Source organism: Pan paniscus, chromosome 18 (genome assembly GCF_029289425.2).
Source record: "Pan paniscus chromosome 18, NHGRI_mPanPan1-v2.0_pri, whole genome shotgun sequence".
Lineage (NCBI taxonomy): Eukaryota > Metazoa > Chordata > Mammalia > Primates > Hominidae > Pan > Pan paniscus.
The window spans coordinates 65,104,877-65,132,403 of NC_073267.2; the positions used below are offsets into that span (position 1 = coordinate 65,104,877).

The window sequence follows — 27,527 nt, forward strand, 5'->3', positions numbered from 1 at the left end:
GGATGGTTCTGCAGTGGCACAGACAGTGGATTTAAGGGGGCTGACAGGAGGCAGAGAGACTGGGTTTGGGAGAGGGTGGGAGTCATTTACAATAGCTCTGGAAGGACAGTGTATTAGTCAGGGTTCTCTAGAGGGACAGACTAATGATATAGATCTCATATGAGTTTATTAAGGAGTATCGACTCACACGATAACAAGGTGATGTCCCACAATAGGCTGTCTGCAAGCTGAGGAGCAAGGAAGCCAGTCCAAGTCCCAAAGCTGAAGAACTTGGAATCCGATGTTCGAGGGTAGCAAGGATCCAGCATGGGAGTAAGATGCAGGCCAGAAGACTAAACCAGTCTAGTCTTTCCATGTTCTTCTGCCTGCTTTTGTTCTGGCTTCACTGGCAGCTGACTAGATGGTGCCCATTCAGACTGAGGGTGGGCCTACCTTTCCGGGTTCACTGACTTAAATGTTAATCTCCTTTGGCAACACACTCCCAGACACACCCAGGAACAGTACTTTGCATCCTTCAATCCAATCAAGTTGACACTCAATATTAACCATCACAGACAGAATGTGGGTCTGGCCTGGGATGGGGACCGTGGGGGTGGGGGTGGAGGGAGCAACCAAGAGACAGGATTAGCGGGGACCAGACACGGCAACTGATTGCATGGGGAAGATGATGCAGGGTGAGAGTTTAAGGCCACAACAGCTGGCCTGGGAGCTGCAGGGATGGGAGCCATTCTGGGGAGGGGGCATTGGTCTGGGTAGACCTTGATGACCCACCCAAGTGCTCATTCATTCACGCATGCTCACATCCCCTCTCCCCATTGCTCCCTCCCCTACACCTGTGCACCTCCTGTCAGCTTTCTGGCCAGCAGAGAAGGCACCTGCCACCTTCACAGCGGAGTCTCCCCAGCCGACCCCCTCTGCTGAGTTTTCTGGGTACCCTTGACTCTCTTGCTGACACCTGCTGCTCCTTGAAACCTAGGACTCAAACATAATGATCATTATAATTACCATTTATTGAGCATTTCCTGGGTATTATTATCTGATATTCTGTAACTCAGCCCTCATCACAGCCCTTTCACTGAAAAGAGAAAGACTCAGTGATGGGAAATGCTTACACGCACTACTGTCCCCTTTCCTGTGATCCCCAGGGGGCTGGAGCCATCACCTGCTTCTCCACAGCCATGCCACCAGCCCCCGGCACACTGCCTGGCTCAGAGCAGAGGTGCAGAGAGAGTTTGTGGAATCGATGAAAGGATTCGGGTCACACAGGAGCTGGTGGTAAGGGCTAGGATGGGAAGCCAGGTCTGTCTGACCCCAAAGCTCAGACAATTTCTGTGCCACATTTTTCTGTTTTCCTTCATATTCTTTCAAATAACATACATCTATTTTGAGTGGGTAAATGATGAAAGAGTGAATGAAACAGCATCATTGGTGGTCTTCAGCCTTTCTTTCACCTGCCTGGAAACAAATTTTAATTCCTACCCAAGGGTAAGCTAAGTAAGTTTCCAGACTCAGGGTACATGTTTTCCTTACAAGCCTGGAATCTTCCTGCATCATTCGGGATGATTCCAGCAAGGGCTGTCATCTGCCTCTGGCAGACAGACAATTGATCTTATCCCCTGCAAGTGTGTACAATGTTGCCATTAATGTGTGTTTTGGAATTAAAGCCACCTTCCAGGGAAGGACGATATATTAAGCTGTTTGCCTTTAACACTTTAGTGTAAATTTGTTTTGTTTTGTTTTGTTTTTGAGATGGAGTCTCGCTCTGTTTCGCAGGCTGGAGTGCAGTGACAAGATCTCCGCTCACTGCAATCTCCATCTCCCAGGTTCAAGCAATTCTCATGCTTCAGTCTCCCAAGTAGCTGGGATTACAGGCATGCACTACCACACCCAGCTAATTTTTGTATTTTTAGTAGAGACAGGGTTTCGCCATGTTGACCAGGCCGGTCTCGAACTCCTGACCTCAGGTGATCCGCCTGCCTTGGCCTCCCAAAGTGCTGGAATTATAGGCATGAGCCACCATGCCTGGCTGTATAAATCTATTAAGCAGCTGCTTTCTGAATGGACCTCTAGTTGAGCGCAAATGCCTATAGAATGAGACAGGGAAGTTTCCGTATGGGAAAATGTGTGGTGCCCTGGGCAGTATGAAAGATCTGGGCAAAAGGGTTAGAAATTTGCCACAAGTGATGGGAGGAGTTGCTAAGAGAAAGATTGAGAGTGTGTGGGAGACTGACCCTCTTTCCTTACTCGTTCTCCTTGGGGTGATCCTGGGATCTCATTTTCTATAGTAGAGGGATTGTTGGGTTTAGCAAGAAAGGCTGGGAGCATTTATCTGTTTCTAATCCTATGATCTCTCATGAGCTAACAGGTCTAACTGCCAGTTCTGGGCTTAGCACTGGGGACCAGGAATGGTTAATTCACCTCCTCATCCTGGGAGACCCTTGTATACAGTTAGCCCTGACCTTGCAGGAACAGGCAGGCTCTCCTTGCAACTGATTCAAGAGCCACAGGAACTGGAAGAGTTGAAAGATGCCTATCAAGGATGATTGGGGGGCCTCCCAGGAGAGGTGACACTGGATCTGGGCTTTGAAGGGTGTTGGGCAATGTGCAGCTGACTGTTGCCTCTGAGTGTGAGGCACAGAGAAGAACCCAGTGGGAACTCGTTTTGGGGGCCCCTGCAGCTCCCTTGAACCTCCCAACATGTGTCATGCTTTATTGTGAATGTGCGTGCAGTGTTGCCTCCCATGCTACAGTACAAGCCCACCAAGGCAGAGTCAGGACGGTGCACGAGCAGTTCCTGTGTGTGTCCGAGGCCCAGATGGGCTGGCTCACAGCGGGCCTTCAGTGACAAATGAATGATTAGGGTGCAGAGGAAATACCACACTAAGTTGTTCCCATTTCTGCTTGCTTTGCCTTGCAAGGGTGCAGAGTGGTCAGGGGAACCCTTCTCTCCTGGGACCTGCTGTACTGTTTCAGCAGTCAGTCTTATTTGACCTTTCCTTAGCTCCTAACCAATTTGATTAGATTCTCATTAGCAAACGGTCATTTTGTTTTCAATTCTCTTTATCATTTCTTCATTGTAGATTGTACAAGGGACCCCAATATTCTCAGACCACCTTGGATTGTTTGTTTTTCTTACTTAAAAAAAAACCAGGCCTGGCGCAGTGGCTCATGCCTGTAATCCCAGCACTTTGGGAGGCCAAGGCAGGTGGATAGCCTGAGGTCAGGAGTTCAAGACCAGCCTGGCGAACATGGTGAAACATTATCTCTACTAAAAATACAAAAATTTAGCCGGATATGATGGTGGGCTTCTGTAATCCCGGGTATTCAGGAGGCTGAGGTATGAGAATCACTTGAACTTGGGAGGCGGAGGTTGCAGTGAGCCGTCATCGCACCATTGCACTCCAGCCTGGGCAACAGTAGTGAAACTCTGTCTCAAACAAACAAACAAACAAACAAACAAACAAACAAACAAAAAAAGAAACAAAACAAAAGAAAAAAAACCCAAACACTTTATTGATAGCTAACATATTACAAAGGAGTGACTATCATCAAGCGACAACTCAGCAAATGTTACCCGTTGAACGCATCCAGTAACCTCACCCAGCTCAGGAAAGAGCATGATGAATGTCCTGAAGTCCTCATCATGTCCTCTCCTAGTCAGTAACCCCCTCAACCCCATCCCAGGGTACACCTCTCCTGACTTCTAATCCTTTAGGTCAGTTTTGCCTGTTGTTGAATTTTATATGACTGGAGTCAGACGGAAGTGCTCTTCTGGCTTTGACTTCTTTCTCTCAGCAGTGTGTGCTAGAGCCATCCCTCTGGAGGTAATTGCTGTATAATACTCCACTTAGGCCAGGTGTGGTGGCTCACACCTATAATCTCAGCACTTTGAGAGGCTGGAGCAGTTGGATCACTTGAGCCCAGGAGTTCAAGAACAGTCTGGGCAACATGGCAAAACCCAGTCTCTACCAAAAGAATACAAAAATTAGCCAGGCGTGGTGATGTATACCTATATTCCCAGCTACTTGGGAGGCTGAGGTGGGAGGACCACCTGAGCCTGGGGAGGCTGAGTCTGCGGTGAGCCGTGATGGTGCCACTGCACTCCAGCCTGGGCACCAGAGTGAGAGCCTGTCTCAAAAAACAACAACAACAACAACAACAACAAAACTCCACTTTATAAATATATCCTAATTTATCCATTCCACTGTTGATGGATGTTTGAGTACTTTGCGATTTGGGGTTATTATGAATAATGCTGCCATAAACATTCTAGAGCATGTCTTTTGATGAACATGTGTACAATATTCTATTGAGTCAATACCTAGGGCACAGGATAAGCATATCTTTAGCTTTAGTAGCTATTCCCCAATAGGAAAAATGTTCACTCTTGTCTCAGTCTCTAGACCAGGTATTCTCAGATTCAGCAATATGGACCTTTTGGGCAGGATCATTTTTTGTTATTGGAGACTGTCCTGAACATTGCAGTATGTTTAGCAGCACCCATAGTCTCTATGCCAGTAGCACCACCTCTCCTCAAGTCATGACAATCAAAAACATCTCAGATATTGCCAAATATCCTCCGGAGTGGGGGTCAGGGACAAAACAGTCTTCCCTCCTGCTGAGAACTGCTCTTTATAGTGTGAGTTCTGTGAGGACAGGAACCTTCCCTATTTATTACTCCAAGGCCAGGCGAGCAATAGGCACTTAAGAGATTTTTGTCTTTTAAAAGCAGCCATGAGCCTGGAATCTCCCCAGATGATTTGCCTCTTCTAGGACAGAGTGGTCCTGGGCACAGGCCATGGCTGACCAGGTCAGGCCCATGTGGTGCATGGCAGTGGCTAGGGTCCCTGAGTTAGGGGAGAGTGGCCAGGTCCTGTCTCCATCAGCATGCATTTGCAGGGACTGGTCTGTGGTCATGGCCTCTGTCGTCCTCCCTGACGACATTTACCCTGGTCCCCTCCCCTCTCCTCTGGGCAGGCGTGGTGTCCTGCACCTTCACGAGAGCAGCGGGATTCATGACATCGGCCTGCCCCAGTGGCAGCTCTTGCTCTGTCTGATGGTCGTCGTCATCGTCTTGTATTTTAGCCTCTGGAAAGGGGTGAAGACATCAGGAAAGGTAATATCTCTTTGTTTCTCTTTCACTTACTTGGGTGATCAACCTTGGGGGGTGTGATTATTTCTAGCAATAATTATGTAGCTGGTGGACAAAAAAGATGGAGCTGGAAGTGCAAGGCCTGGGTTCGAGCCCCTGTTCTGCCACTGACTTGGACAAATCCCTTCCCTTCCTTTCCTTTCCCTTCCCCAAATCTGTGTCTCCACCACAATAGGTTGAAGGGGTATAAGTGGATCAGAGTTCCTCATATTTTCCTGCCAAAACCTCCCTAATAGCAGAGACCAGGGACTGGGATACTGCCAAGGGCCTCAGGACAAAGTCTAGAGATACTATCAACATGCCCTTGATAAATCTTGAATCTTGACCTAAATCTTCATGCAAATGTTGCATCCTACTCTGGAATATGACCATAAAATCAATAAATCCCCCCTCTGAATTTTTGAGAAAAAAGGATGCTCTAGAAGATATTCAGATGTATGCTGGATTTTGTGTTTCCTCGGATACAGAAATAAGTGCCCCCAGGGTTCCAGGTGCCTTGGAGAGAAGAGCATAGGTTTAGATGACCCATGAGGGCCAGTCTGGAGTTGGCATTCTGAACTTGGGTGACACTGTCCTCCTATAGTCAGCCTCTCATGGGTGGGGAATATTCAGGAAATGGCTCCTGTTGATTTTTAGCCCAAGGAACATCATGGGAACAACAACCCCATTTGGACTCTACAGGGTCTATTTAGAAGCTTGACTATTAAAGAGGATGTGGATGGGAAATTTTCTTTCCAGTGTTGTGGTGAGCTAATGCTGTGCAACAAACCACCCCAAAATGTAGTGACTCAAAATAACAACCATTTTATTGTCTCTCACAATTCTATGGGTTGATTGGGATCAGCTGGGTGGTTCTTCTGCTCCATGTGATATTCCCTGGACTACATGGCTTCACTGGGCTGGAATATTCTAGATGGTGCATACACATTGCTAGCATTCGGCACTAGCTGGGATCTAAGTTGGAGCTGCCAACCACAGCATCTTGGGATGTTTCCATATAGCCTTTCTATGGTGCTTGGGCTTCTCACAGCACGGCGGCTGAGTTCCAAGAACATGTCCCAAGCAGACAAGCCCCAGTGATGTACAAGTAGCTATTCCAGTCACTGCTTGCATCATTCTTGCTATTGTCCCAGTGGCCAAAACAAGTGTTGAGGTAAAACCCACCGTCCATATGGGAGGGGATTACACACAGGTGTGAGTTCATTGGGGGCCACAGCACAACAGTCTACCTTAATCAGGTGGGTATCAATTTGGGAGAATCCTCATTAGGCAACTGATTTTGGAAAGGCGGGGGGTGCACCAGAGTTCTCTCTGATACTCTTAGAGTTCTTGGTCATGCCATTGAGTGCAAAGAAAGTAGCAGGGGAGCAGCAGCCAGTAGAGATGAAATCCATCAAGAACTGGAGAGAGAACTTCCTATCAGCATGTTGGGGACACAGTGTCTACCCTAAGAAAGCACTCAAACAAAATGCAGAGCAGGGCTTGGAGAAAGTCTAGCATTGAGCAAAACCAGGATAGGACCACTAACATTCTGATGCCTGGCACCTAGTAGGTCTTCAGTAAATATTTATTGGGTAATTGAAGGATGGGTGGGTATATAAGTTTGGGGAACTTCATTAAGTATTCTTTTGAATTTAGTTCAAAATATCAACATAGGAGACCTACTGTGTACCAGGCTTGATGCTAGTACTAGTGATGCAAGAATAAGACAGGTTCCTTCTTCAATTGCTTTAGTCTATGTGTATTACAGGCAGGTTATGGATCAACCAATGTCACTAGCTTCTTGGGTCTCTATCCAGAGAACATATGTGTGTGTCCCCATTTAATAAAAACCTGTGGTCACAAACTATGTGCACTATTATATATCTTGCTATTTTTTAAGCTTAACTTTACCTTGAAGTCAATTTCACATCCAGTAGTCAAATTACATTTCAACAGAAATACAAACTGTGGGTTTCAAAACTGTAATTAAATCAGCTTAATGGGTCATCACATACACTTTTCAAAAATGAAAAAGTCTAGATAATAAGAGATCATTGCACAAGTAAAGTAAGAGCTGTCTCTTGGGATTTTTGTTTCAGTTACAGCAATCTCTAAGTTTATGTGTAGTTTGTCTTGATATTGAAGGCATTTCTTAGCATGAGTTGTGGTCAAAAAGTGTGAGATGCTGCATTAGTGGAGAAAGGAAGCTCTTTCAACTGAAAGTGTCTCCAAAGACCATAGAGAAGGTGGCATTCGAGCTGGGTCTACAAAGTCAGGTGCAGGTAGAGGTGGGGTGGAAGGAAGGGATTCTTAGCAGAAGGAACTACATGAGCAAAACTGTAGAGATGTGGAAGCCCCAGGCCAGCCTTGTCTAGCACTCTCTGTGCCTTTCCTGGGTACCAGGAGCAGAGTTCTCCTGGCCTCTGCAGGCACAGACAGAGACCCTGAGGGGAGACAGGGCTCAACCCTGTGAATTGCAGAAGATATATGAGCTTTATACTGCTTCTGGCCTTGGCATAGGACCACCACAAACTTCTAACATTGCACCCCAAGATTGGGTTCCCCAATGCCATCACCAAAGAGGGTAGAGCCTGCCCCGCCTAGTTTAGCTTCTGAGTAGAGTGGAGTATATGTTGTCTGCAGGCAGGCTGATGCAAAAGAGACTGGGAGGAGTGAGGCTGAGCATGCTCAGTTCTTTCCAAAATACACCTTCAGAGAAGGTAATGAGGGGCGAACCAGAGTGTTACACTAGGAAAGCCCCCATGTAGAAACACAATGAGAAAGGAATATGAGTCCCCTCTGCATGTGTCATCCAAAACCACAACCCACATTTTGCATAAGTCCCTCAGTGTTCTGACCACTAAGCAGGTATGCCACAGGCAGTCCATGGAGAGGAGATTTTTAGAATGGGGAGCTTCACTTAGGACATTACTGTGCTCTGTCTTTAATTGTTTTTATAAACTGGCTTATGAGAAACCAAGAGTGTTGCTTATTTCTTTCTAGACTGAACCTGGAACAGGACATTGAGCCTTTCTTAGCAGGCTTCCATAGCCTCAGAGCTGGCCTCAAATGAATTGCAAATGTTCATACCTCCGGTCTTGGCAAGTGAAGGTTGTGCTGGTCCTGGCTTGCTTTAGTGACTTGATTGGACTCAATTATAATGAACAGCATCATTCACACATGAGTGAGGCATAGACTAAAATGTTTGTAGCTTGGTGTTTTCTTCAGTAACATCAGTGCATACCCCACACCCCATAAATCTCCCTTTTTAAAATCACAAATTCTAAATCAGTAAAGGGTAAATTAATGCAGATTTATAGTGGTAAAGTGCGGACATTTATCATCTCTGTTTTCAAGTCAACCTTAGAGTAGGTCCTGGGCAGCGTTTTTCAAACTCTCATGGGTGTAAGAATCACTGAAATGGCTTGCTGAAACTCAGATTGCTGGGTCCCTCTTTGAGAGAGTCTGATTCAGTGGGGATGAGGTGAGAATTTGCATTTCTGACAAGCACCTAGGTGATGCTGATGCTGCTGGTCTATGGAGCTCACCTTGATCTAGGCAGCCGTTTTCTCGATGCCTGGATTCATAGCAAGGCTTGCACAACTTCAGTGACAAGCACCTCACCACCTTCCTGGGCAGCTCTTTCCCTTGAGAGAGCTCTATCAATTTGAAAATTCCTTCTTTTATGGAGCCAAGGTCCTCATTTTGATTGTGAGCCATTGGCTTGAATTTGGTACCCTGGAACCACACAAATTATCCATAGAAATACCAGCAGGTATGGATTTAAAGTGATAGAAAGCAGTGACCTCCCTTAGGGACTAAGGACATTTGCCAAGACCAATGGGCTGCTCATTGCTTTCTTGATGTTGTGCTCAAAATTGGACCAAGTCTAGGTTCTCATGGCCAGAGCTGTGTTGCAAGTTGAAATGCTGAGAGCTGAGAAGCCTGGGGTGGAGATGACAGAGCCCAAGCCTTTCTTCTGTTTACCCATTGTGCATTCAGGGCACATTTGAGCATGAGTGAACTGTTAGCCAAAGATCCAGGAATCCTTCTTTCAACACAAGATCTTAGGCAGCTGAAGTAACACCCACTGCCAATTCTGAGAATCTTCAACAAGACTCAGATGGTTTAGCTTTGAACACATGGGCACAGACAAAACAAGTTCCCTGCTTTCTTGATGCTTGAACTATAGTCAGGGTCTCAGCTCAGTCATGGCCTGATGTATTCCTTAGGGAAACTGAATCCATGGCCAACAAACATGGCCAATGCAGGACCACCTCCAGGCCCCATGGGAGATTCCCTGGAGTCAGAGGTCAAGATACGGTTTTCTGATGGGAGGAGTGTAGTCCCACCTGGTTTGCTGGGCTGGGCATTGCAGCAGGACTGCAGCTATTGACATGAGTTTTAGGAGACCAGAGCAGTTAGGACCAGTCTCAAGGAGATGTGAGAGCTCCTTCTTGTGCCTTTTGCCAAGGGCTTACACCTATTTGTCCCAGATCAGGAGACTGAATACAAGATTGATTAACGTGAGGTCACCCAGATGCAACAGCTTCACTTTCCAGGGCATGTTTCCCTCCTTATTTGTTATGCAATTTGTCCTTCCTGTTCTTGCCTCCCTGAAAGAAAACAAGTGGAAATCCCATTTCCATAAAGACCTTCTTAGAACAAGGGAGTGATGGAGAAACAAGTGGATAACATGAAACAGAGGAGGCTTTCCTGATTCCTTCTGAGCCCAGAAGATGTGACTACCACTATGCATTTACTCGCTCCCATGCTGACCCAGTTACTCATTCATTCACTTGTTCATGCATTTATTATTTGACTTAGTCGTCCACTAACTTTCTGATTTATCACTAATCCACTCATTCATCCATCCATCCATCCATCTACTCAACCCTCCACCCACCTAATCATCTTATCCATCCTTTTAACCAGCTACCCAATCATAATCCAGCCATCCACTCATCCATCCATTTACCTAACAATCCAATCATTCATCTACACCACTGCCCAGTCCAATCATTCGTACAATAAACATTTATTTGGACTCACATGTGCCGGGTTCTGGGGATTCAGGTTTGAAAAATATAGGATTTTACTTCTAAGGGGCTCATGATCTAGTGGGAAAGACAAGTAAAGAAAGAGGATAAATCCCCATCCTTAAACATAAGTATGAGAAACATATGGCTTTATTTTCTATATCTCCATTTTTTGTTTAGAGCCCATATCTTTTTAGCCTGGCAAAGAACTTTCGTGTTTCAAGGTTTCCACTTTCCCCTTAGGGATATGTGAAGATTCCTGGGGCTACGTAGTTCCAGGGATTTGAGGGGTGGAACCATCTGGCATTTAAGTTATAGGCCTTCTCATGTTTCAGCTGAGTCCTCCTTGAGTCTGACTACCTTGACCTTAGCCTGATTTTTCACTTGGGGCACAGCCTTCTTTCAGCAAGGCTACCCATGGCTGCCTCTGCCTAAAGTGGTGATTTCTCACCTTGGCTGCACAATTTTATCATCTGGGGAGCTTTAAAAAAAAATACTCATTTCAGGCCCACCCCTGACCAACTAAGTCAGAAACTCCAAGAATAGAATCTGAGCTTTAACATTTTTACCTATAACTTCCCCCACGGTATTTGAATGTGTAGCCAAGGGTGAGAAGGAACAGCAAGGAAACCTATATAACACCCCAATCCCTGTCTCTACGTTTCTTTTCTGTTCCTCCAACCCGGACAAGGGGATGGGGTGTTTCTTTTTAGTCTGGAGTAATCTCTTCCTTTGTGTGTTTCTGAATAAGGTACGTTGTCTGTGTCCCACATCTGTTCCCACTAAGATAAAGAATGGTCAGAGGTTCTGCTTTCTGCCCAGCCACATTCCTTCCTGGGCAATGTGCTTAGGAAAGAAAATATGCTTAAAGGGGGATAAAGAAAAAAAGGAAGAGGTAAACATAAGGGAGAGAGTGGAGGAGAGGGAGATGAGGGAGGGGAGAGCAAGAAGAGGGAGGGAGGATGGGAAGAGAGAAAAAGGGGGGGAGGGGAGAGGGAGAGAGAGAGAGAGAGAGAGAGAGGCTGAGATTTCTAAATATCCTGCCAGTCAGATAGGTGCATGCAGCAACCAGTAGCAATGGTGTGATGGACACAGGACTGATGGGGAAAGGGGAGAGCACAAAGGTGGGTGTACTTAGTTCTGTCTGGTTCATGAACCACACCTTAATCTAGGCAATCCTTTGCCAATGCCTGTATTCATAGCAACACTCGCACAACTTCAATGACAGGTACCTCACCACCTCTCTAGGCTCTTTTCCTTTAGAGAGCTCTATATTTGGGAAAGTTCTTCATTTTATGGAGTCAGGAGTCTTTTCTTGAAGGAGTCAGGAGAGGTGGCTTTGTAGATGAGGAGGCGTCTGGTGCTATGAGGACCTAGTCTTTGCCCTTGGCTTTCATCATAGTGCTATCCCCACTGCGGCTGACTCTCACCCTGGGTTCTGAGCTTCTCTAGGGTGTGACCTGTGTCCGTTTGCTGGTCTAGCCCTGGATTCTGGCTCAGGGCCTTGCCTAGAGCTGGAACTTGTAGCATGTGCTTTGGGTAAAGGAAGGTGGGAAAGAGCATGACTGGCTCCCTGGGAAAGGGCTCTGTGCCCCACCAGCCCGCCATGGGATTGGGGCCAGAGCGAGGCTCTCACCTGAACTTATCCATTGCCCAGGTGGTGTGGATCACAGCCACGCTGCCTTACTTCGTGCTGTTCGTGCTCCTGGTCCATGGCGTCACGCTGCCCGGAGCCTCCAATGGCATCAATGCCTACCTGCACATCGACTTCTACCGCTTGAAAGAGGCCACGGTCAGTGCTCAGTGACCACCAAGCCTTGGGCCAGGCTTGTGGGAGGGTTTTCAGGAGAAGGTGATGATGGAAAATCTGGTCCCAGCTCTGCCACAAATGTGCAGTGTAGCCTTGGACAGGATCCTTCCCTGTCTGAGGTGCAGCTTCCCCATCTGACCAATGCGGATTTGCACCTGACAGTCTCCATAAGCCCACCCATGTCTGGAGGCCTGGGATTCTGTGGTTCCATCTGGTGGTCTTCACAGACTACTCTTTTTGAGGAGAGAAATTCCCTGTGAAGAGGACATGATGTCCTGGGACCTTGCTCTTGCCCTGTGCCCACAGCTCCCTAGCCCACCCCAGCCATTCCATGCCCTCTTTCTACTCTTGGATCCCCAAACCTAGTCTTTGCCACCATCCTGTGATGTCAGCACAAGGATAGTCTTAGCCACCAGGGACGCCCTGCCAACTCTCTTCCCCAACACCCTCATCCAACCACTCCCCCTGTCCAGAGGCCCAAACTATGGTGAAAGTGGGTGAATTTGGTAGTGGAGTCCAGCGCAGAGCAGTGATGGTGGGAGCAGAGACAATCACAGAGGTACTCAGTACCTTGAGCATCTTCAGATAACTGCTGAGATTACTTCCAGCCTCCTCTTGCAGGGCCCCTCAGTGAGTACACCTCAACATGCTATCTTACAATTCTCCAGGGTTTCTTTATTTGAACCCATAATAATCCTGGCAGGCCCCAGCAGCACAGGATGAAGAGGGATGCATCCCGATATACATCTCCATAGTTGTAATGCTCCAACACACTGCAATGTTATAGACCGGTAACCAAGAGAAAACCTATTTTCATAGTAGCAGCCAGAAAGATAACAGAGCATAAGACATGAATCAGCCTCGTAAATTGCAAAATAAGTCAGACTTCTATTTGTTCTGTGACTGTTTATGCCAAACCTTTCAGATGTGTAGAAGCTGAGCCCTCAGTGCAGTCTCAAGGAGCAGATCTGTCTTCCCCCATCAGATCATGTTGCCCTCTGTTTGCACAGGCATCTCTGAAATCTGAATTGCTAGGCTGGGCGCGGTGGCTCATGCCTGTAATCCCAGCACTTTGGGAGGCTGAGGCAGGCGGATCACTTGAGGTCAGGAGTTCAAGACCAGCCTGGCCAACATAGGGAAACCCCGTCTCTACTAAAAGTACAAAAATTAGCGGGGCATGGTGGCACGCACTTGTAATCCCAGCTACTCAGGATGCTTGAACCCAGGGGGTGGAGGTTGCAGTGAGCCAACATCATGCCACTGCACTCCAGCCTGGGTGACAGAGTGAGACCCTGCTTAAAAAAAAAAAAAAAAAAAATCTGAATTGCAGCTTAGTCTGAGTGGGTGAGGTATAATTATCCCCATTATACAGATGAGGAAACAGACAGAGAGAAGTGAACTTGACCAGGGCTAGAACATGAGGCAGAGAAGGTGGAAAGGAATTCAGATCTTCAGGCCTCCAGCCATGTGCTTTTATCACCCAATGGATGAAATAAGTAAGCCCCATTGGCCCCCAAGGAGTCACCATTGTCTATGGCTTGTAGAAGCCTCCTAGGAATGGTCCTCGCTTTCTGAAAATGCCATCTCTGTAACTCCTAAGATGGCCATACCCTCTGTTCTTGCCCCATTCACACTCTAGCCTAGAACTTTTCATTTTGTTAACTTTCTTTGAAAATCAGGGCGTGAAATTGAGTGAATGAGTTCCTACAGGGTGAGCTCACTCACGACTACCCAAGGCTGGGAGATGCTAGAGAGGCCCAGCCTCTCTCTGCAGTTGTTTTGTACAGGATGCAGGGGAGGGAGTTGCCAGGGCTGCCCATCTCTTGTTCAGACCATGTTTCCTCTGGTCTCAGAGCATCCCCAGGGTTTCTCAGCCCTTCCAGAGCAGTGAGGTGTTCCAGTGTTGTAGGAAGCAGAGGCTGATGGCTTTTGTCTGCTGGTTTCAGGTATGGATTGATGCCGCAACTCAGATATTTTTTTCCTTGGGGGCTGGATTTGGAGTATTGATTGCATTTGCCAGTTACAACAAATTTGACAACAACTGTTACAGGTAAGATTCTTCTCAGAATTCCAAGAAGCTCTAAATCCTGGGGATTGACTCTTGTGGGGTGGCAGAGAGGGGTCTGGTCTGGAAGCCAACTCTCCCTGGGCAAGCCAAATTTTCTTCTTGTGAAACATCCTGGGCATTCTATAAACTGCGACATGGCCTCTGAGGGTCCTGATGACCACATTTCATTTCAGGATGCCTCGTAAACAAATGTGAGGTGTGGAACTGGGAAATTTGAGGTTACCACCACTGAGAGATGGGTAGTTATGACAGAGGAGAACTGTGAAGATTTCAGTATGGACTCTGTCCATCAGATGCCCAGGCAGGCAGGGGTGGAATATCGCAGCTGCTGAGGGCCTGGCAGGGTCAGAAGTGAGACTGCAGGGGAGACTGAGACTCAGAAGACCATGATCTAGCTCAGTTCAGGAAGCACTCAATGCTACCTCCTGCTGGCCCAGTGCTGTGGGGACTTCAGGCACAGGCACAAATTTGGGTCCACTTCCATTACACTCCATCCAAGGCTTAAGGCAGAATCACAGTGTCTTTGGTACATGACAGAGTCCAGTGAATTCATACCAGCGGGACAGGCTATAGGGAGGTAAGGAAATGGTGTGATCAGCCCCCTGATAGAAGACAAGCCAGTGCATGGAGGTGAATTTGAGATGAGCCTTGGAGGATAGTTAGGATTATGCTAGGCAGACGTGGAGTGGACTGCATGCACTGGGGGAGAAGGGGGACAACACAGGCAAATGCAAGGAAGTGGTTTGTTTATGGACCAATTTATGGTTTGTTCAGAGTACACCTTGGGAGTCATGGAAGATAAATATATAAGGAAGGTTGGGTCTTCTTAGCAAAGCTCTTGAATGACAGGATGAGGATTTGGGAGGCACTGGGGAGCAGCCATGGAAGGTTTGTTGAAGGAGGCTGATGACTCAATTCCCTGGCAGGAGTAGACTCTGGTATCAGGCTGTTGCATCCATAAGCAGTTAGCCTACTTCCTGCACCAGTGATGGTGAGGCCCTGTATCCATGTGGCAGCAAGAGCTGCTGAAGGGGGGATGGCCTTTGAGGCTGGGGCCAGGCTGCAGGTTCTATAGCCAGTCCAGCAGTCAAAACACAGGGTTGAGGGTGTCAAGGGACTTGACCTCACTGTGCTTCTTCCCCCAGGGATGCCCTGCTGACCAGCAGCATCAACTGTATCACCAGCTTCGTCTCTGGGTTCGCCATCTTCTCCATCCTTGGTTACATGGCCCATGAACACAAGGTCAACATTGAGGATGTGGCCACAGAAGGTGGGTGGGCAGCCCACCTGGGCCCCAGCCCACTGAGGCAGGAGCTGAGAAGCCCACCTTATTCTTGGCTGCATGGCTCTTCCGTGGCTGTAGGAACACTGGGTTGTCCATGGAGGTGTCCAAACCACCCATGTGATTGACTTTCCTTTGAGGTTATTAGTGGGAATTCCAGGCAGTCACAGTCCCCATGCATGTAGGAGAACCTTCCTCTGAGTCAGGGTGGAAGGAACGGATTTTGGACTGTCCTCTCTGTACCAGCCCTGGGCTAAGCACTTGACATACCTCCACTTAGTTCTCACAAGGCTGCTGGGCAAGTGTCAATAGACTCACTTTACGAATGGGAAGACTGACATGCAAGCTAAATACATTGTCTGGCGTCACCCAGCTAGTGAGCAATTGTGCAATAGTATTCACACCCCAATCAATCCAGCTCTGGAGCTTGTGTCCTTCCCTGCAGCTTCCCATATCCTTATGGCCACAGAGAAGCTGAGACCTGGGGAAGGGCTACCTCTAATGCACTCCGAGGACCCCAAGCTTTAGTGAGTAAGAGTGGATCCCTTATAGAGTATAGCAGGTGGGGTTTGCAGCATGTAGCCTGTAGCTGTCCAGGCAGGGAACTGCTCTCCAGACTGGCTGTTGGGGGTCAACCTCTCCGATGCACAGGTGAGCTGTAAGTTCCTGCTGACTTCATCTGTTATCTCTAGACCTGTGTTCTGTCCGCCCACACATGACCGAACAATTGGGCCCCCAGATACTCCCCTATCATGTGCAGCTCAGACCAATGGTTTCAGCCATTGATGAGGTCCTTGATGTTTCTTACAGGAGCTGGCCTAGTGTTCATCCTGTATCCAGAGGCCATTTCTACCCTGTCTGGATCTACATTCTGGGCTGTTGTGTTTTTCGTCATGCTCCTGGCGCTGGGCCTTGACAGCTCAGTGAGTGACCCTGCTTAGGATACCTATCCCCCATCCCACTGGGCCTGACCCCCTGCCCCAACACACAGTGCTGGGCCTGAAGTTCCCACTATTCAAACACCAGGTTAACAGTTGTTTCCAGAAGGCCCTATTTAAATGCAGACAAAAAAAGTGAGTCCTCACTCAAAAAGATAAGACTTAGGCCAAAGCCAAGAACCATAGGAACCCCTTTGACATCTCGGAAATCCAAAAGAAGAGGCTTCAGATAAGCCAGCCCCACACTGTCCTCTTGCAGGTGGGGAAATGATTCAGAGGCAACACAGATAAAATCTTGTGCTCTAAACAAGCATTTTCTCATTATATTTTATTATCAATAATCAATAGGCCAGGCATAGTGGCTCACGCCTATAATCCCAGGGCTGTGGAAGGCCGAGGTGGAAGGATTGCTTGAGGCCAGGATGTCAAGACCAGACTGGGCAACATAGGGAGACCCCCGTCTCTATAAAAAATTTTAAAAATTAGCTGAGCATGGTGTTGTATGCCTGTAGCCCTAGCTACTCAGGAGGCTGAGTTGGGAGGATCACATGAGCCCAGGAGTTGGAGGCTGCAGTGAGCTATGATTATACCACTGCACTTCAACCTGGGTAGAGTGAGACCTGGTTTCTAAAAAACACCTCAAAACCCAAACAAACAAAAACATTTTGAACCCAGTAGTTTCTTACATCCTTTTATTTTATCCAAATGTAAGATTGGATTTACTGACATCTTTTTAAATCTATGTCTACCCTTAGTACCTCATGCCTGGACATTTGCAAAAAATCTTATGGAAGGGCTGGCACTTGGTTTTCCTCCCACTGCCTTTTGCTTTCAGTCAGCAGATCTGCCAGGAGCAGGGAGTTGAGAAGGATTTTGAGGCTGCTTCTGGGCTTATAATGAAGAATACTGATTTTGATTAACAGTGTCTGCCAAGAGGAGGGGAGAGGAGAGGAGAGTGGTAGCTTGCATGCTTCTTGTCTGCCCTCACATTGTCCTCATAAGGAAGCAATCTGCCCATAGCAGTGGGATATGAGACCCTTTCAGACTCTAAGAGTCTGGAGTTTGAAGTGACCACTTTGCTTGATCATTAGAAAGGCAGCCAAAAATCCTTATCAAAAACTGCTACCTGAAGTTCCCATCACTAGAAGCTCTTCTGCAGGAGTTGTTTCCAGAGACACTTATTGACATGTAAATGTATGACATGGGTTTTGGTGTTTTACTGCTTTCACTCCACTATCAGCTTATCTGTACCCACTCAGGCTGAGTGAGTGTCAGGAGACAGGTAGCTGTTGAGTAGGGGAGACAGGTGTTGACTTAACCCTCACCCTCTCCCACGTAGTTTCTGAGTTCTGAGTTTGCCTGAGAACAGGACAGAAATGTGACGAGAGGATGGGGAAGGCAGGACGTGCTGATTTCTCGAGAGAGGCAAGGCAGCCTACATGAGTCCTGGGCTGCAGGAGGCTCTAGGAACCCTGGGGCCTGAGACTGAGGTCCAGGGAGACCCTAATTCCTGCACCCCACCCCTCCTGGTTCCCTCCAGATGGGAGGCATGGAGGCTGTCATCACGGGCCTGGCAGATGACTTCCAGGTCCTGAAGCGACACCGGAAACTCTTCACATTTGGCGTCACCTTCAGCACTTTCCTTCTCGCCCTGTTCTGCATAACCAAGGTAAGTAGGGGCTGGGCTCTGGGTCACCTGGGGGCCTCTGAGGCCGCATTTCAATAAAGTCAAACATTCCTAGCCTTAGAACTGGGGCTGAGCTCAGGGAGAACAATGCAGGATCCAGCATCCTCAATTCAGCGGCCTGACCCACTAGGGTTAGGCCCAGTAGTCTTCTTCCATCTCTGATGCTGAGGATTCCATTCAGCCCTGTTAATTGCTTATTGACTTGAGGGGCAGCAAAAGTCCCTTTGGAACCCATCTAACTCTTTATTGGCTGAAACTGAGGTGACTGTAACGTCAATACAACAGCACCACAGCCCTATGCCCTGAGTTTTCAAATAGAGCTCCGAGCAAGTGGGACAGGGGGCAGGTAAGAGTTGACAGACACAACGATCAGTTCCCACATTTGACCAAAGAGGGCCTCTTGGCTTCTTCTCTCCCTGTGCCAGGGTGGAATTTATGTCTTGACCCTCCTGGACACCTTTGCTGCGGGCACCTCCATCCTTTTTGCTGTCCTCATGGAAGCCATCGGAGTTTCCTGGTTTTATGGTATGTGAGTGTGTGGAAAAGCCTCAGCTCCCAGTCCTCCTAGAATCCTGCACCTGGAGGTGCAGGGAGGCCTTCCATTTCCAGGACAGCCACCTAAAATTCCAGAGTCCAGCAAGTCACTTATTGGGAACAAATCTCAATCCTCGGCTCATCTTTGGATGAACCTGCCCTTAACAGGAGGCTGCAAAGGCCCCTGAGCATCAACTCCTAAAAGAGGAACCCTTAGGAAAATGCTGACCCCTGAGTCATATAATTCATCCTACCAGGGGGTTGTCAGATTTAGCAAACACAACACGGGTTGCCTAGTTAAACTTGAATTTCAGATAAATAACAAATAATTATTTAGTATAAGTATAGCTCAAATATTGCATCGGACATACTTACCCTAATTTTTTTCATTATTTATGTGAAATTCAAACTTAACTGGGTATCTTGTATTTTTTCTGGCAAATTTATTCTGGAACGGAACTGAGAGAATATTTTACAAACCCTTAAATGTGTTAATTGTTTGTTTTTCCCCCCCAAGTGTCACACCAACATGTTAGTCCTGTTCTCACTCTGCTGCCACTCAGAAAGAGATTCAATGGAAGAGTCTGGGCTCTCCTATCAGATTGAAGTCAGGGAATGTGCTGTATGCATAGTTGTTGTTATTGTCAGAGCAAGAGTAACCAAGAGGAAAGAGCTGGGCTTTGGAGTCAGGCCAACTGGCTCTGGAATTTGGAGCAAATCCCCTCACCTCTTTGAGCCCAGGTTTCCCTCTGACAGGTGAATTGGGGTGGCACATGAAAGGGGATACTGTCCTAGAGTTTGTCCTCTCCCTCATTCTGCATTACAAAGTTCCCATCCCCGAGTCTCCCTAGTTCCAGGGTATCAGCATCTTGCCTCACTGTCCTGCTCTCCACCTGGGGCCAGAACCTCATGGGAGGACCTGGCCCTGGCTGTCATGGGGGCCATGGTAACAGGCCTGCCCTGTGTGTGCACAGGAGTGGACAGGTTCAGCAACGACATCCAGCAGATGATGGGGTTCAGGCCGGGTCTATACTGGAGACTGTGCTGGAAGTTCGTCAGTCCTGCCTTCCTCCTGGTGTGTAGTGTCTGCAGGGAAGCCCCGCATGTGGGGAGGGGGCTGTGTCCAGGATGGAGCTGGGTGAGGATATTTGCTTCTTAGGGGAGGAGGCTCTGGGATCCAGAGGCCCTGGTCATGCAGAGGGGTCACTTGGGATGCTTGGCCCTGTGGATAACGTGGTAGACATCCACCTTACTAGGGGGTTCTCCAGCTGGGGCCAGGTCCCCGGGGGCTGTTATGCCTTCTCCAAAGTCATCTTCTGTTCTTCCTCTTTTCTTGCTCCCTGTCATATCTGCCTCCTTTTGATTATCACTTGCTTCTTGAATTCTTTCTTATTTCTCCATCTCTTTCTCTTTTCCCCTCCTTCCTTATTTCCTCCCTTTGCTGTGATGCTCACTTCTCTTCATTTCTCTCCCACCTTTCTTCCACCTCCTTCTCTCTTTCCTTTCTTGTCTCTCTTCTGTCCTGTCTTCCTTTCTCTCCCTTCTTTGCCCATCTCTAGTTCGTGGTTGTGGTCAGCATCATCAACTTCAAGCCACTCACCTACGACGACTACATCTTCCCGCCCTGGGCCAACTGGGTGGGGTGGGGCATCGCCCTGTCCTCCATGGTCCTGGTGCCCATCTACGTCATCTATAAGTTCCTCAGCACGCAGGGCTCTCTTTGGGAGGTGAGCTCTGGTCCTCCCCAGGGGAACAGGGTGGGAGGGGGCTGAGGGGGAAGACGGGACGACTCTCATTCCTGTTGGGGTGGGGGAAGGGACAGAGGGACACAGACACTAGGGTCAAACGGACCCACCTCATTGGCCAGGTTATTTTCCCCCATGAGCCTCAGTTTCCACATCTGTATATTGAGGATAATATTACGTACCCCAAAACAAAAAGGAAGTACTTAGCACAGTGTCTAGCGCACAGGAGGTGTTCAGTACGTGTTACTTGGGGGTGAGCTCAGCCCTGGAGTTCACTAAGGATTGATTAGACAGACTGCCTGAACCCAGCTCACTGTGATGTCTCTGTCTAAGATTTGTCATTTCCCAAGATGTCCCAGCTCTCCCCATCCAAGCCCACTGTGATCTGCTCCTTCTGGTTTTCACCTGCCTCTTTCCAGAACCTAATAATCTGATCAGCCTAAACCAGAGATTTCTGAACTATTTCTTTCTATGCGTTCTGCATATATGTCAATATTTATACATATGTATATATGTACATGTGTGTGTATATACATACATATATATACACACACACACACACATTTATATAAATATTTAGGAAACTGCCCTTTATTCTGAAATTATGTCACTCCTATTTGATTAAAATACCCTTTCTTTCATAAACTAATAGTGATAATCTTTTCCTCATATCCTTACTTTACAAAACAAAGATGATTTCATTCCTTCATTCCTTTATCCACTCACTTGGAAGGTATTTATTGGGACGCAGATATGTGCTGGGTAGTATTTGAGGCACTAGACAAAAATTCCTGCCCTTATGGAGTTCACATTCTAATCAAGGGCAGGTAAACAAAATAAGGATGGAAGGCATCCTTGGGAGCCACGCGGAAACTCAAGGAAGGGAGTAACAGACAGACAGTCCCCACCCTCATTCTTTGTGATACATTTCCTGTCTGTGAAATCCCTAAGTCTGGTTCCGGGTCACTGGGAGGATCAGTGTTCAGTGACCTCATTCTAGACATGGGAACTGGGACCTGAGCCTTCTATTCTCCACACTTTGGGAGTGGAGAGGCTTCCCGCTATCAGTGATCAATTGTTGGTTCAGAACACATGGCTTGAGACCCCACAAGTGCCTCCACTGCAGGAGGGCTTTCCTGATTCCCTGCAGGGCCAGAGGCTTCCTTCCACACTCTCCCTGCTGCACTTTCTCCATTCTGGGTCTAAGATGATGTGTGTGTTTGTTCATTGCCAGTCCCTTACATGGGCGGTAAGCTCCCCCAAAGTAGAGACTGTGTGGGTCTCCTTCAAGTCTGGATCCACAGGGCCTAGCCCCATGTCTGACCACAGTAGGCAGCTCAAGAAACAGTGTCTGGATGAGTGACTCAATGGACCAGCTCCACAAGCAAAGCTGGAGGTGTCTTGTACAGACCCCAAATGCTATCCATGTGGGGCTGCAGGATCAAATAGCAGGTGGCCCTCATCTGGGGGTGCAGCCAGGCTGCCAGAAGGGTGTCCCTGGGCCAAGCTGAGGCCTCCTCCCCTTCTCTTCCTTTCAGAGACTGGCCTATGGCATCACGCCAGAGAACGAGCACCACCTGGTGGCTCAGAGGGACATCAGACAGTTCCAGGTGGGTGAAGCCTAGACCCCTGGGGTGGAGATTACAAGGGCGGGCCCTGGCTGTTCCCTGCTGTGCACTGCCCAAGGCTAGACATCACATCCAGAAAACCCAGAAACCCAGTGTGAGCTGCCTTTTCCCCTTGGAAACATCGGGATGGGGGACAGGGAGGCTCCCCTCTAGCCCATGGCCCCAGGCTTGCCCTGTGACTTTGGGGAGGTTCTGCTGCCCTTTCTGGGCCTCTGTGACAGTTAGGGAATCAACTTGCACGTTCCCTGAGGTCCGTGAAGGAAGGGGGTGTTTTTCTGCCTCCTCTCTACCTCCTGCTGCCCCCGCCAGCTGGCCCTTGCTCCTTTCTGTCCCCACCATGTCATCAAGTCCTCGCTGTCTTTCTCTGCAGTTGCAACACTGGCTGGCCATCTGAGCCTGCCTGGAGGAGGAGGAGGAACCCCCATGCCAATGTCCAGGTCACAGGCATCCGCTGCGCTCCCACCTCGGACACCATCTTGGGATTCCTCCCCTGGAAGTTGTCCTTTCTGATCCTCTCTTCTTTTCCCATTTACAAATGATTTCGTGACTGTAGTTTTTGTTCACCTTCTGTGCATCTGGCCTGGGGGCTGTTAGCTCAGAGGAGAGGAGCAAACAGGAAAATGACTTCTGTTCTGTCCCCGCTGTTTTGGGGGAAGTCTCTCCCACTTTGGGATCCTGCCGAAGCTAGGTTCATGAGGTCGGAAATCCCCACCACATTTGCCTAGACTTTGGGCACAGAAGTTCTTAGTCCACCAAATCAGAGAGAGGATGGGCTTTTGATCAGATACCCCCCCGCAAAAAAAACAAAAACTAAAACTAAAGCAAAAATCAAACAAAATCTGGCTGAGTTTAGTGGGGTGGTTGGGGAAGGTACATAGACCCTCCTCTTGCCCACCCTAGACAGCCCTCTCATATCTGAACCTCAGCCTGGGAGTTAGATTTATTTGTCTCTAAAATGAAGTCAGTGGATAGATGCTTTGAGGGATTTTGAGTAGAAACATTCATAGTTAATTTTACACTGGCCAATCTGAGTTTGATGTGTGTGTTCTGGAACATTCCTCCAGCTTTTGGTGGTCAGATGGCCCAGAGATATGGGGGCCAGGAGGAAGAGGGTAAATGAACCACAGTGAGCAGGTTCTAGGAGGTACCTACATCAGACAAGCTGGTGGAGGCCACATGGCAAGCCACATCTACTGAGGCCTCATGCTGCTCTTGCTCTGTAAGACACGGAGCCCAGAAACCCATCTGCACTTCCTGAGACCTGCCTGGGGAAACGGGGGCAGGGACCAAGTGAGGCCTCATGTGTGTCTTCACCGTGCTGTCCTCACAAGGCCAGGTGGGTGCCCAAAGGGAGCCAGACAGGCTGTTGTGTTAATTTATTGTTCTTGCACACCTGCACAGCCTCCCTCTGGGGATCCCACCTGGAGTGGACCAGGGGTCTTGAGAAATGGAGAGTTGGCTGCAAAAACTCTCATGCACTAGATGTGGCACCTTGGAGGGCAGGGTGAGACAAGCAGCCCAGAAATACTCTCTCAAGTGGAGGGGAGAATTTTGGGAGTGGATGGGACAGTTTGGTGGTTTCAGAGAATTTCTAGGTTTCTACTTGGATCTACTTATGATACAAACTTGCACTTGGTGCCCTCTGGTGGTGGTTAGTTTTAGTTCCGTAAGAGAAATGATTCCTAGTTTGCTAAATTGGTGGCATCTTTGGGAGGAGTTTCTGTTTATGGTTAGAGTCTCTTACACCCTTGTTGGAGGGATTCTTATTCTGACTGTGGGAGCTCCTGTTGCAGGATCTTGGGAAAAAATAAAGAAGCCGCTGCATTCGCACGTCAAGAAGGTGCTTTGCCTCAAATTGGGGTGTTGTTGAGCCTGGTGGTTCCTGCATGAAGAGGATTATGAGGAGACCAGGGTGGGGCAGGGAGACGGTTTTGTCTCCCAGGGTCCTGAGGTTTCCTTGCTGGGTCGGGGTCCTCAGGTCATTCTATAGAGAAAAGAGGGAAAATCAGGAGACTTTGAATCTTTCCGTATAAAAAGGTCAGCTGAATGCCTGAGACAGCCCAGGTGGCAGGTGTCTTGGAGCCCTGTGAACAGTGAGGCTTAAGAATGGAGAACAATCAGGTCGGGGTCTGGGCCCCATTAGTGACTTTATATCCTCCCATAAAAGGTAACTTCTTCCTAGGTGTTACCATTTTTCTTTTCGTTTTTTGTTTTTATTTGTTTGTTTGTTTGTTTGTGTGTAATAAAGCACTTTTATGCACATTACCTGCCATCTGCCCGGTGAGGACTGCAGGGCTATAGCTTCTATCTCCCCATTTCCCAGGTGAGAGAACCAAGGCCCAGCATTTTAGTCACTCTTGCTCAAGGTTTTTTAGCAACTAACAGATCGAGTTGGGCCTTCAATTCACATCCACTGACTCTCAGCCCAGATTATTTTGAATATTCTCTGCACAATAGGGTTCACCCCACCCAGGGCTGTCATTTTTAAAAAACTCATTCAAACAGCAAAGGAAAATTTCTTAGCAAAAGAACAATGTGTTGGAGGATGGGAAGGGGCGAGAGAATGCCATTTATTTTCCTCTAGCTGGTTTCCAGAGAGGAAATTATTTAGCTGCTCTCTTTTGATGAAAATAATCACTCTTTTGAATAGTTGGATGTGAAAAGCTGAGTCTACTTGGTTGAAATGAGAGCAAACAGTCAGCAAAGCCTTGTGCATTAGAGCAGGGTCGTGCTTCCGAGAGAGCCTGCCATTTCCTCTTTGCCATCTGCATGTGGCCCCTTCTGCCTCCAGACATTTGTCCCGGGGTGAATCGGAGATGTGGTGCTAGCTGAACCAACACCAAACCAACGCAATGGTGCTGCCTTGCGGCGGAAGTTGGCTCCTGAATCTGGGATGGGAACCTGGCTCCAAGCCTGGGTCCCCTGGGAGGGTGGGGGTACCCAGAAAGCCCTTGGAAGTTCTCGGGGAGGTGCTTGGAGATCATTTGGGTTTACCTTTCCACCGACATTTAATGGAGAGAGAGTATGGGCTTTACGTTAAGTCATCTTTGACTTCCTTTTTGTAGCTTGTTTTTAATAGCAGAGGTCACCCGGGACAAGGGTGCTGTGTACTGTATATGACACTTGACGCATTTGATATTTTGTCAGGTTTTTAAAGAATTATTATTTTTCATGAAATGTAAAATATCAGTTTAAGAACATCACATTTACATCTACTCAATGTCTAGTTATTTAGCACCCACCTTTTAGCTTTCATTCTAGATGAAAACGAGACAAGGGAGAAGGAGAGCTACCAACTCTTGCCAGATATCCTGCTGAACAGAAATCCCCGAAGCTGCCTTAATTCTCAAAAGGAGTTACCGCTCAGATGGGAGCCAGTTCCTGCTATATGATCTGTTTTCCAGCCTCGCTAATGTGAGACTGAAGCATTCTTACCAAAGAAATCATTTCCTAGTAAAGAAGCCCATTGAACTCACTTTATTTGTTTATTTCCTTCGAAAGCCACAGAAGAGAGAAAAACAGAGAAGATGTGTAGTGTGGCGGAAAAAGCACAGCATATAGTTTTACAGACTTGGGTCTGCAGCTGACTAGCTGGGTGGCCTGGGGATAGTGGCTTCATCTTTTGGGGCTTCAAGATTCTTTGTCTTTAAAATCAGGGGTTATATCAGATCATCAAAGTTCCCATTCCATTAAAGAAAACCCTGCATGTATCCATAATGATGCTCTCCTGTTAAATTTACAATGAAGGAAACACATCACTTAACTGTAAGAATTTCCCAAAATGAACTGATGACCAGTGATCTCTCTATCAGAGAAATGTCAGATTTCTAGCCTCCAGAACTTTGATTTTTCGGGACATTCAATAGTTCCTCTTTCTCAGATATTTTTCAACTGATGCCAGAAACACTTGGTATTTGTTTTCAATCCAACCCTTTTGTTTTGAGGCTTTGGAGGGTAACACGTTGTCATACCCTGTGAGTCCCAGGATCCGCAGCTCTGCTGTGGTCTCAGAAGCCACTGAAACATTGGTGAATGTGAAGTCACTTTTGGGGTGCCTGCCCTCATCCCTCTGTCTCTCTGCTTCCGTGTAAATAAAGACTGTTTCAATTGTGTCCTCTCTGTGTCATGGACTGTTCCAATGTCATGCAGATTTCTGTGTCTGATTTGGATTTTAAAAGTTGTTCTCTTCGTGGAATATAAGTGTACAGAATAATAAATAATGTTTCCTGGGCTGTGTATCTGGTAGCAGAGTTCTGAATGCTTTCTTCCATGAAGGTGGAATGCTACAAATTATGTAAGGGAGGTGGGTGTGTCTATGATCAGCTTCCAACTAGTAAAGAAGAGCGTCTGGTCATAGTGACCCTCCTTTTAATCAAATAACTCTTTTTATAACCTATGGAAAAGGAGATTGGAAGGAGTTAAATCTGTAATCTTAGCTTTGAGATTAACATATATTTTTAAATAAAAAGAGGGCACCAAGTGATACCAGGTTTAGTTTAGTTTAGTTTTCATTTCTAAGGCTGTTTCAAGGAGCTCAGAACCTCCTGTCGGATTGAATTAAATACACAATTTGGTGCGTGTGTGAATTTTTCTGGGGAGAGGGATACATTCACATTTAGACCTTAGAAGATCTAAGTCTTTGTTTGGGGAAGATGTAAGCTGAGTATTGTCATTGTTTGGAGAAGATGTGAACTTATAAGTAATTATTTTTAATGCAAGCCAGCAAGTAGATAGTGATACCAATATAAAAGAGGTGTTGTCAAATAACTGTTCAGTCAATGTCTTCAAATATCTAAAGGCTGTCAGAGAGTGTGTGGTGGGCCCAAGTGCTGAAATGGTGCCAATGGTAGGAAATCCAGGAAGACAGCTTGCAAGATTCTACCAGAATAGAGAATGGGCTGTTGCTGGAAGTGGTAACTCCAGCTCTAGAGATATGCAAGCAGATAGCAGGCAGTGTCTCCTGGGGATGCAATGTCAGGTGGAATCATGGGGAGGGAGGTTGCACAACCTCTAAGATTCCTTCCATTTGGAGTTCCTAGGGTTGTTTTTTTTCTTTTTTCTTCTTTTTTTTTTTTGACAGTCATAAGCCTGCCTTGTACAGCAGCACTGGGAGATGCAAATACATTCATGCCAAGGACCCTGGGGTAGGAGTGGTTTGGCCTCACAAATTAGAGTTGGGCAGATATCCCAGAGAGGCTATTATCATTCTGATCATTTTGTTTCAACCCAGAATTGGAGTTGGGCTTTATTATAGTGAATCAAACAGAAGGCAGCTGCACTTCTGGCATTCCCTTGTGCCTGACGAGATCTGGTAAGCAGTGGTCCTGTGGGAGGAGGGGAGGGAGGCTGGTCCAGAGAAGGAAAGGGCAGCTGTTTTGTGGGGGGTGATGGAGAATCTGGTGGCCCACGCTTCCACCCTGTCCCCTAGGCTGACAACACAGTAGGAGAAGTCGGAGCAGCACAGATAAGCCTCACCTTAGGCACTTAGTGGGCTTCTGAATTTTCCCCAATTTAATTGCACCCTATCCTACTTCTGGAGATTGGATAGCTTCATTTTTATCTCCTCCCCAAAGGCACTGATACACGTAGTCTCTATCTGGGGCTCAATTTGTTCCTCTGTACAGTGGATCGGGAGTGGTCAGAACTAAGTGTTCATGAATGG

At 47.5% G+C, this 27,527-nt stretch overlaps 1 protein-coding gene across 3 annotated transcripts in view; it reads left to right on the forward strand.

The window, feature by feature from the left end:
* Positions 1 to 26,103, forward strand: part of SLC6A2 (solute carrier family 6 member 2) — a 49,821-nt gene extending 23,718 nt beyond the window's left edge. Inside the window, exons 4-14 of one of the 3 annotated variants that reach the window (XM_003811475.7) lie at positions 4,978 to 5,116; positions 11,831 to 11,965; positions 13,930 to 14,033; positions 15,197 to 15,321; positions 16,144 to 16,256; positions 17,812 to 17,940; positions 18,384 to 18,483; positions 19,467 to 19,567; positions 20,052 to 20,219; positions 21,776 to 21,847; positions 22,236 to 26,103. In XM_003811475.7, the coding sequence (XP_003811523.1) occupies positions 4,978 to 5,116; positions 11,831 to 11,965; positions 13,930 to 14,033; positions 15,197 to 15,321; positions 16,144 to 16,256; positions 17,812 to 17,940; positions 18,384 to 18,483; positions 19,467 to 19,567; positions 20,052 to 20,219; positions 21,776 to 21,847; positions 22,236 to 22,259 (1,210 nt within the window). In that variant the 3' untranslated portion in view covers positions 22,260 to 26,103. The remainder of the gene's footprint in view (positions 1 to 4,977; positions 5,117 to 11,830; positions 11,966 to 13,929; positions 14,034 to 15,196; positions 15,322 to 16,143; positions 16,257 to 17,811; positions 17,941 to 18,383; positions 18,484 to 19,466; positions 19,568 to 20,051; positions 20,220 to 21,775; positions 21,848 to 22,235) is intronic. The other 2 variants (XM_003811476.8, XM_055099203.2) reach the window with 2 other exon arrangements.
* Positions 26,104 to 27,527: the final 1,424 nt, after the last annotated feature.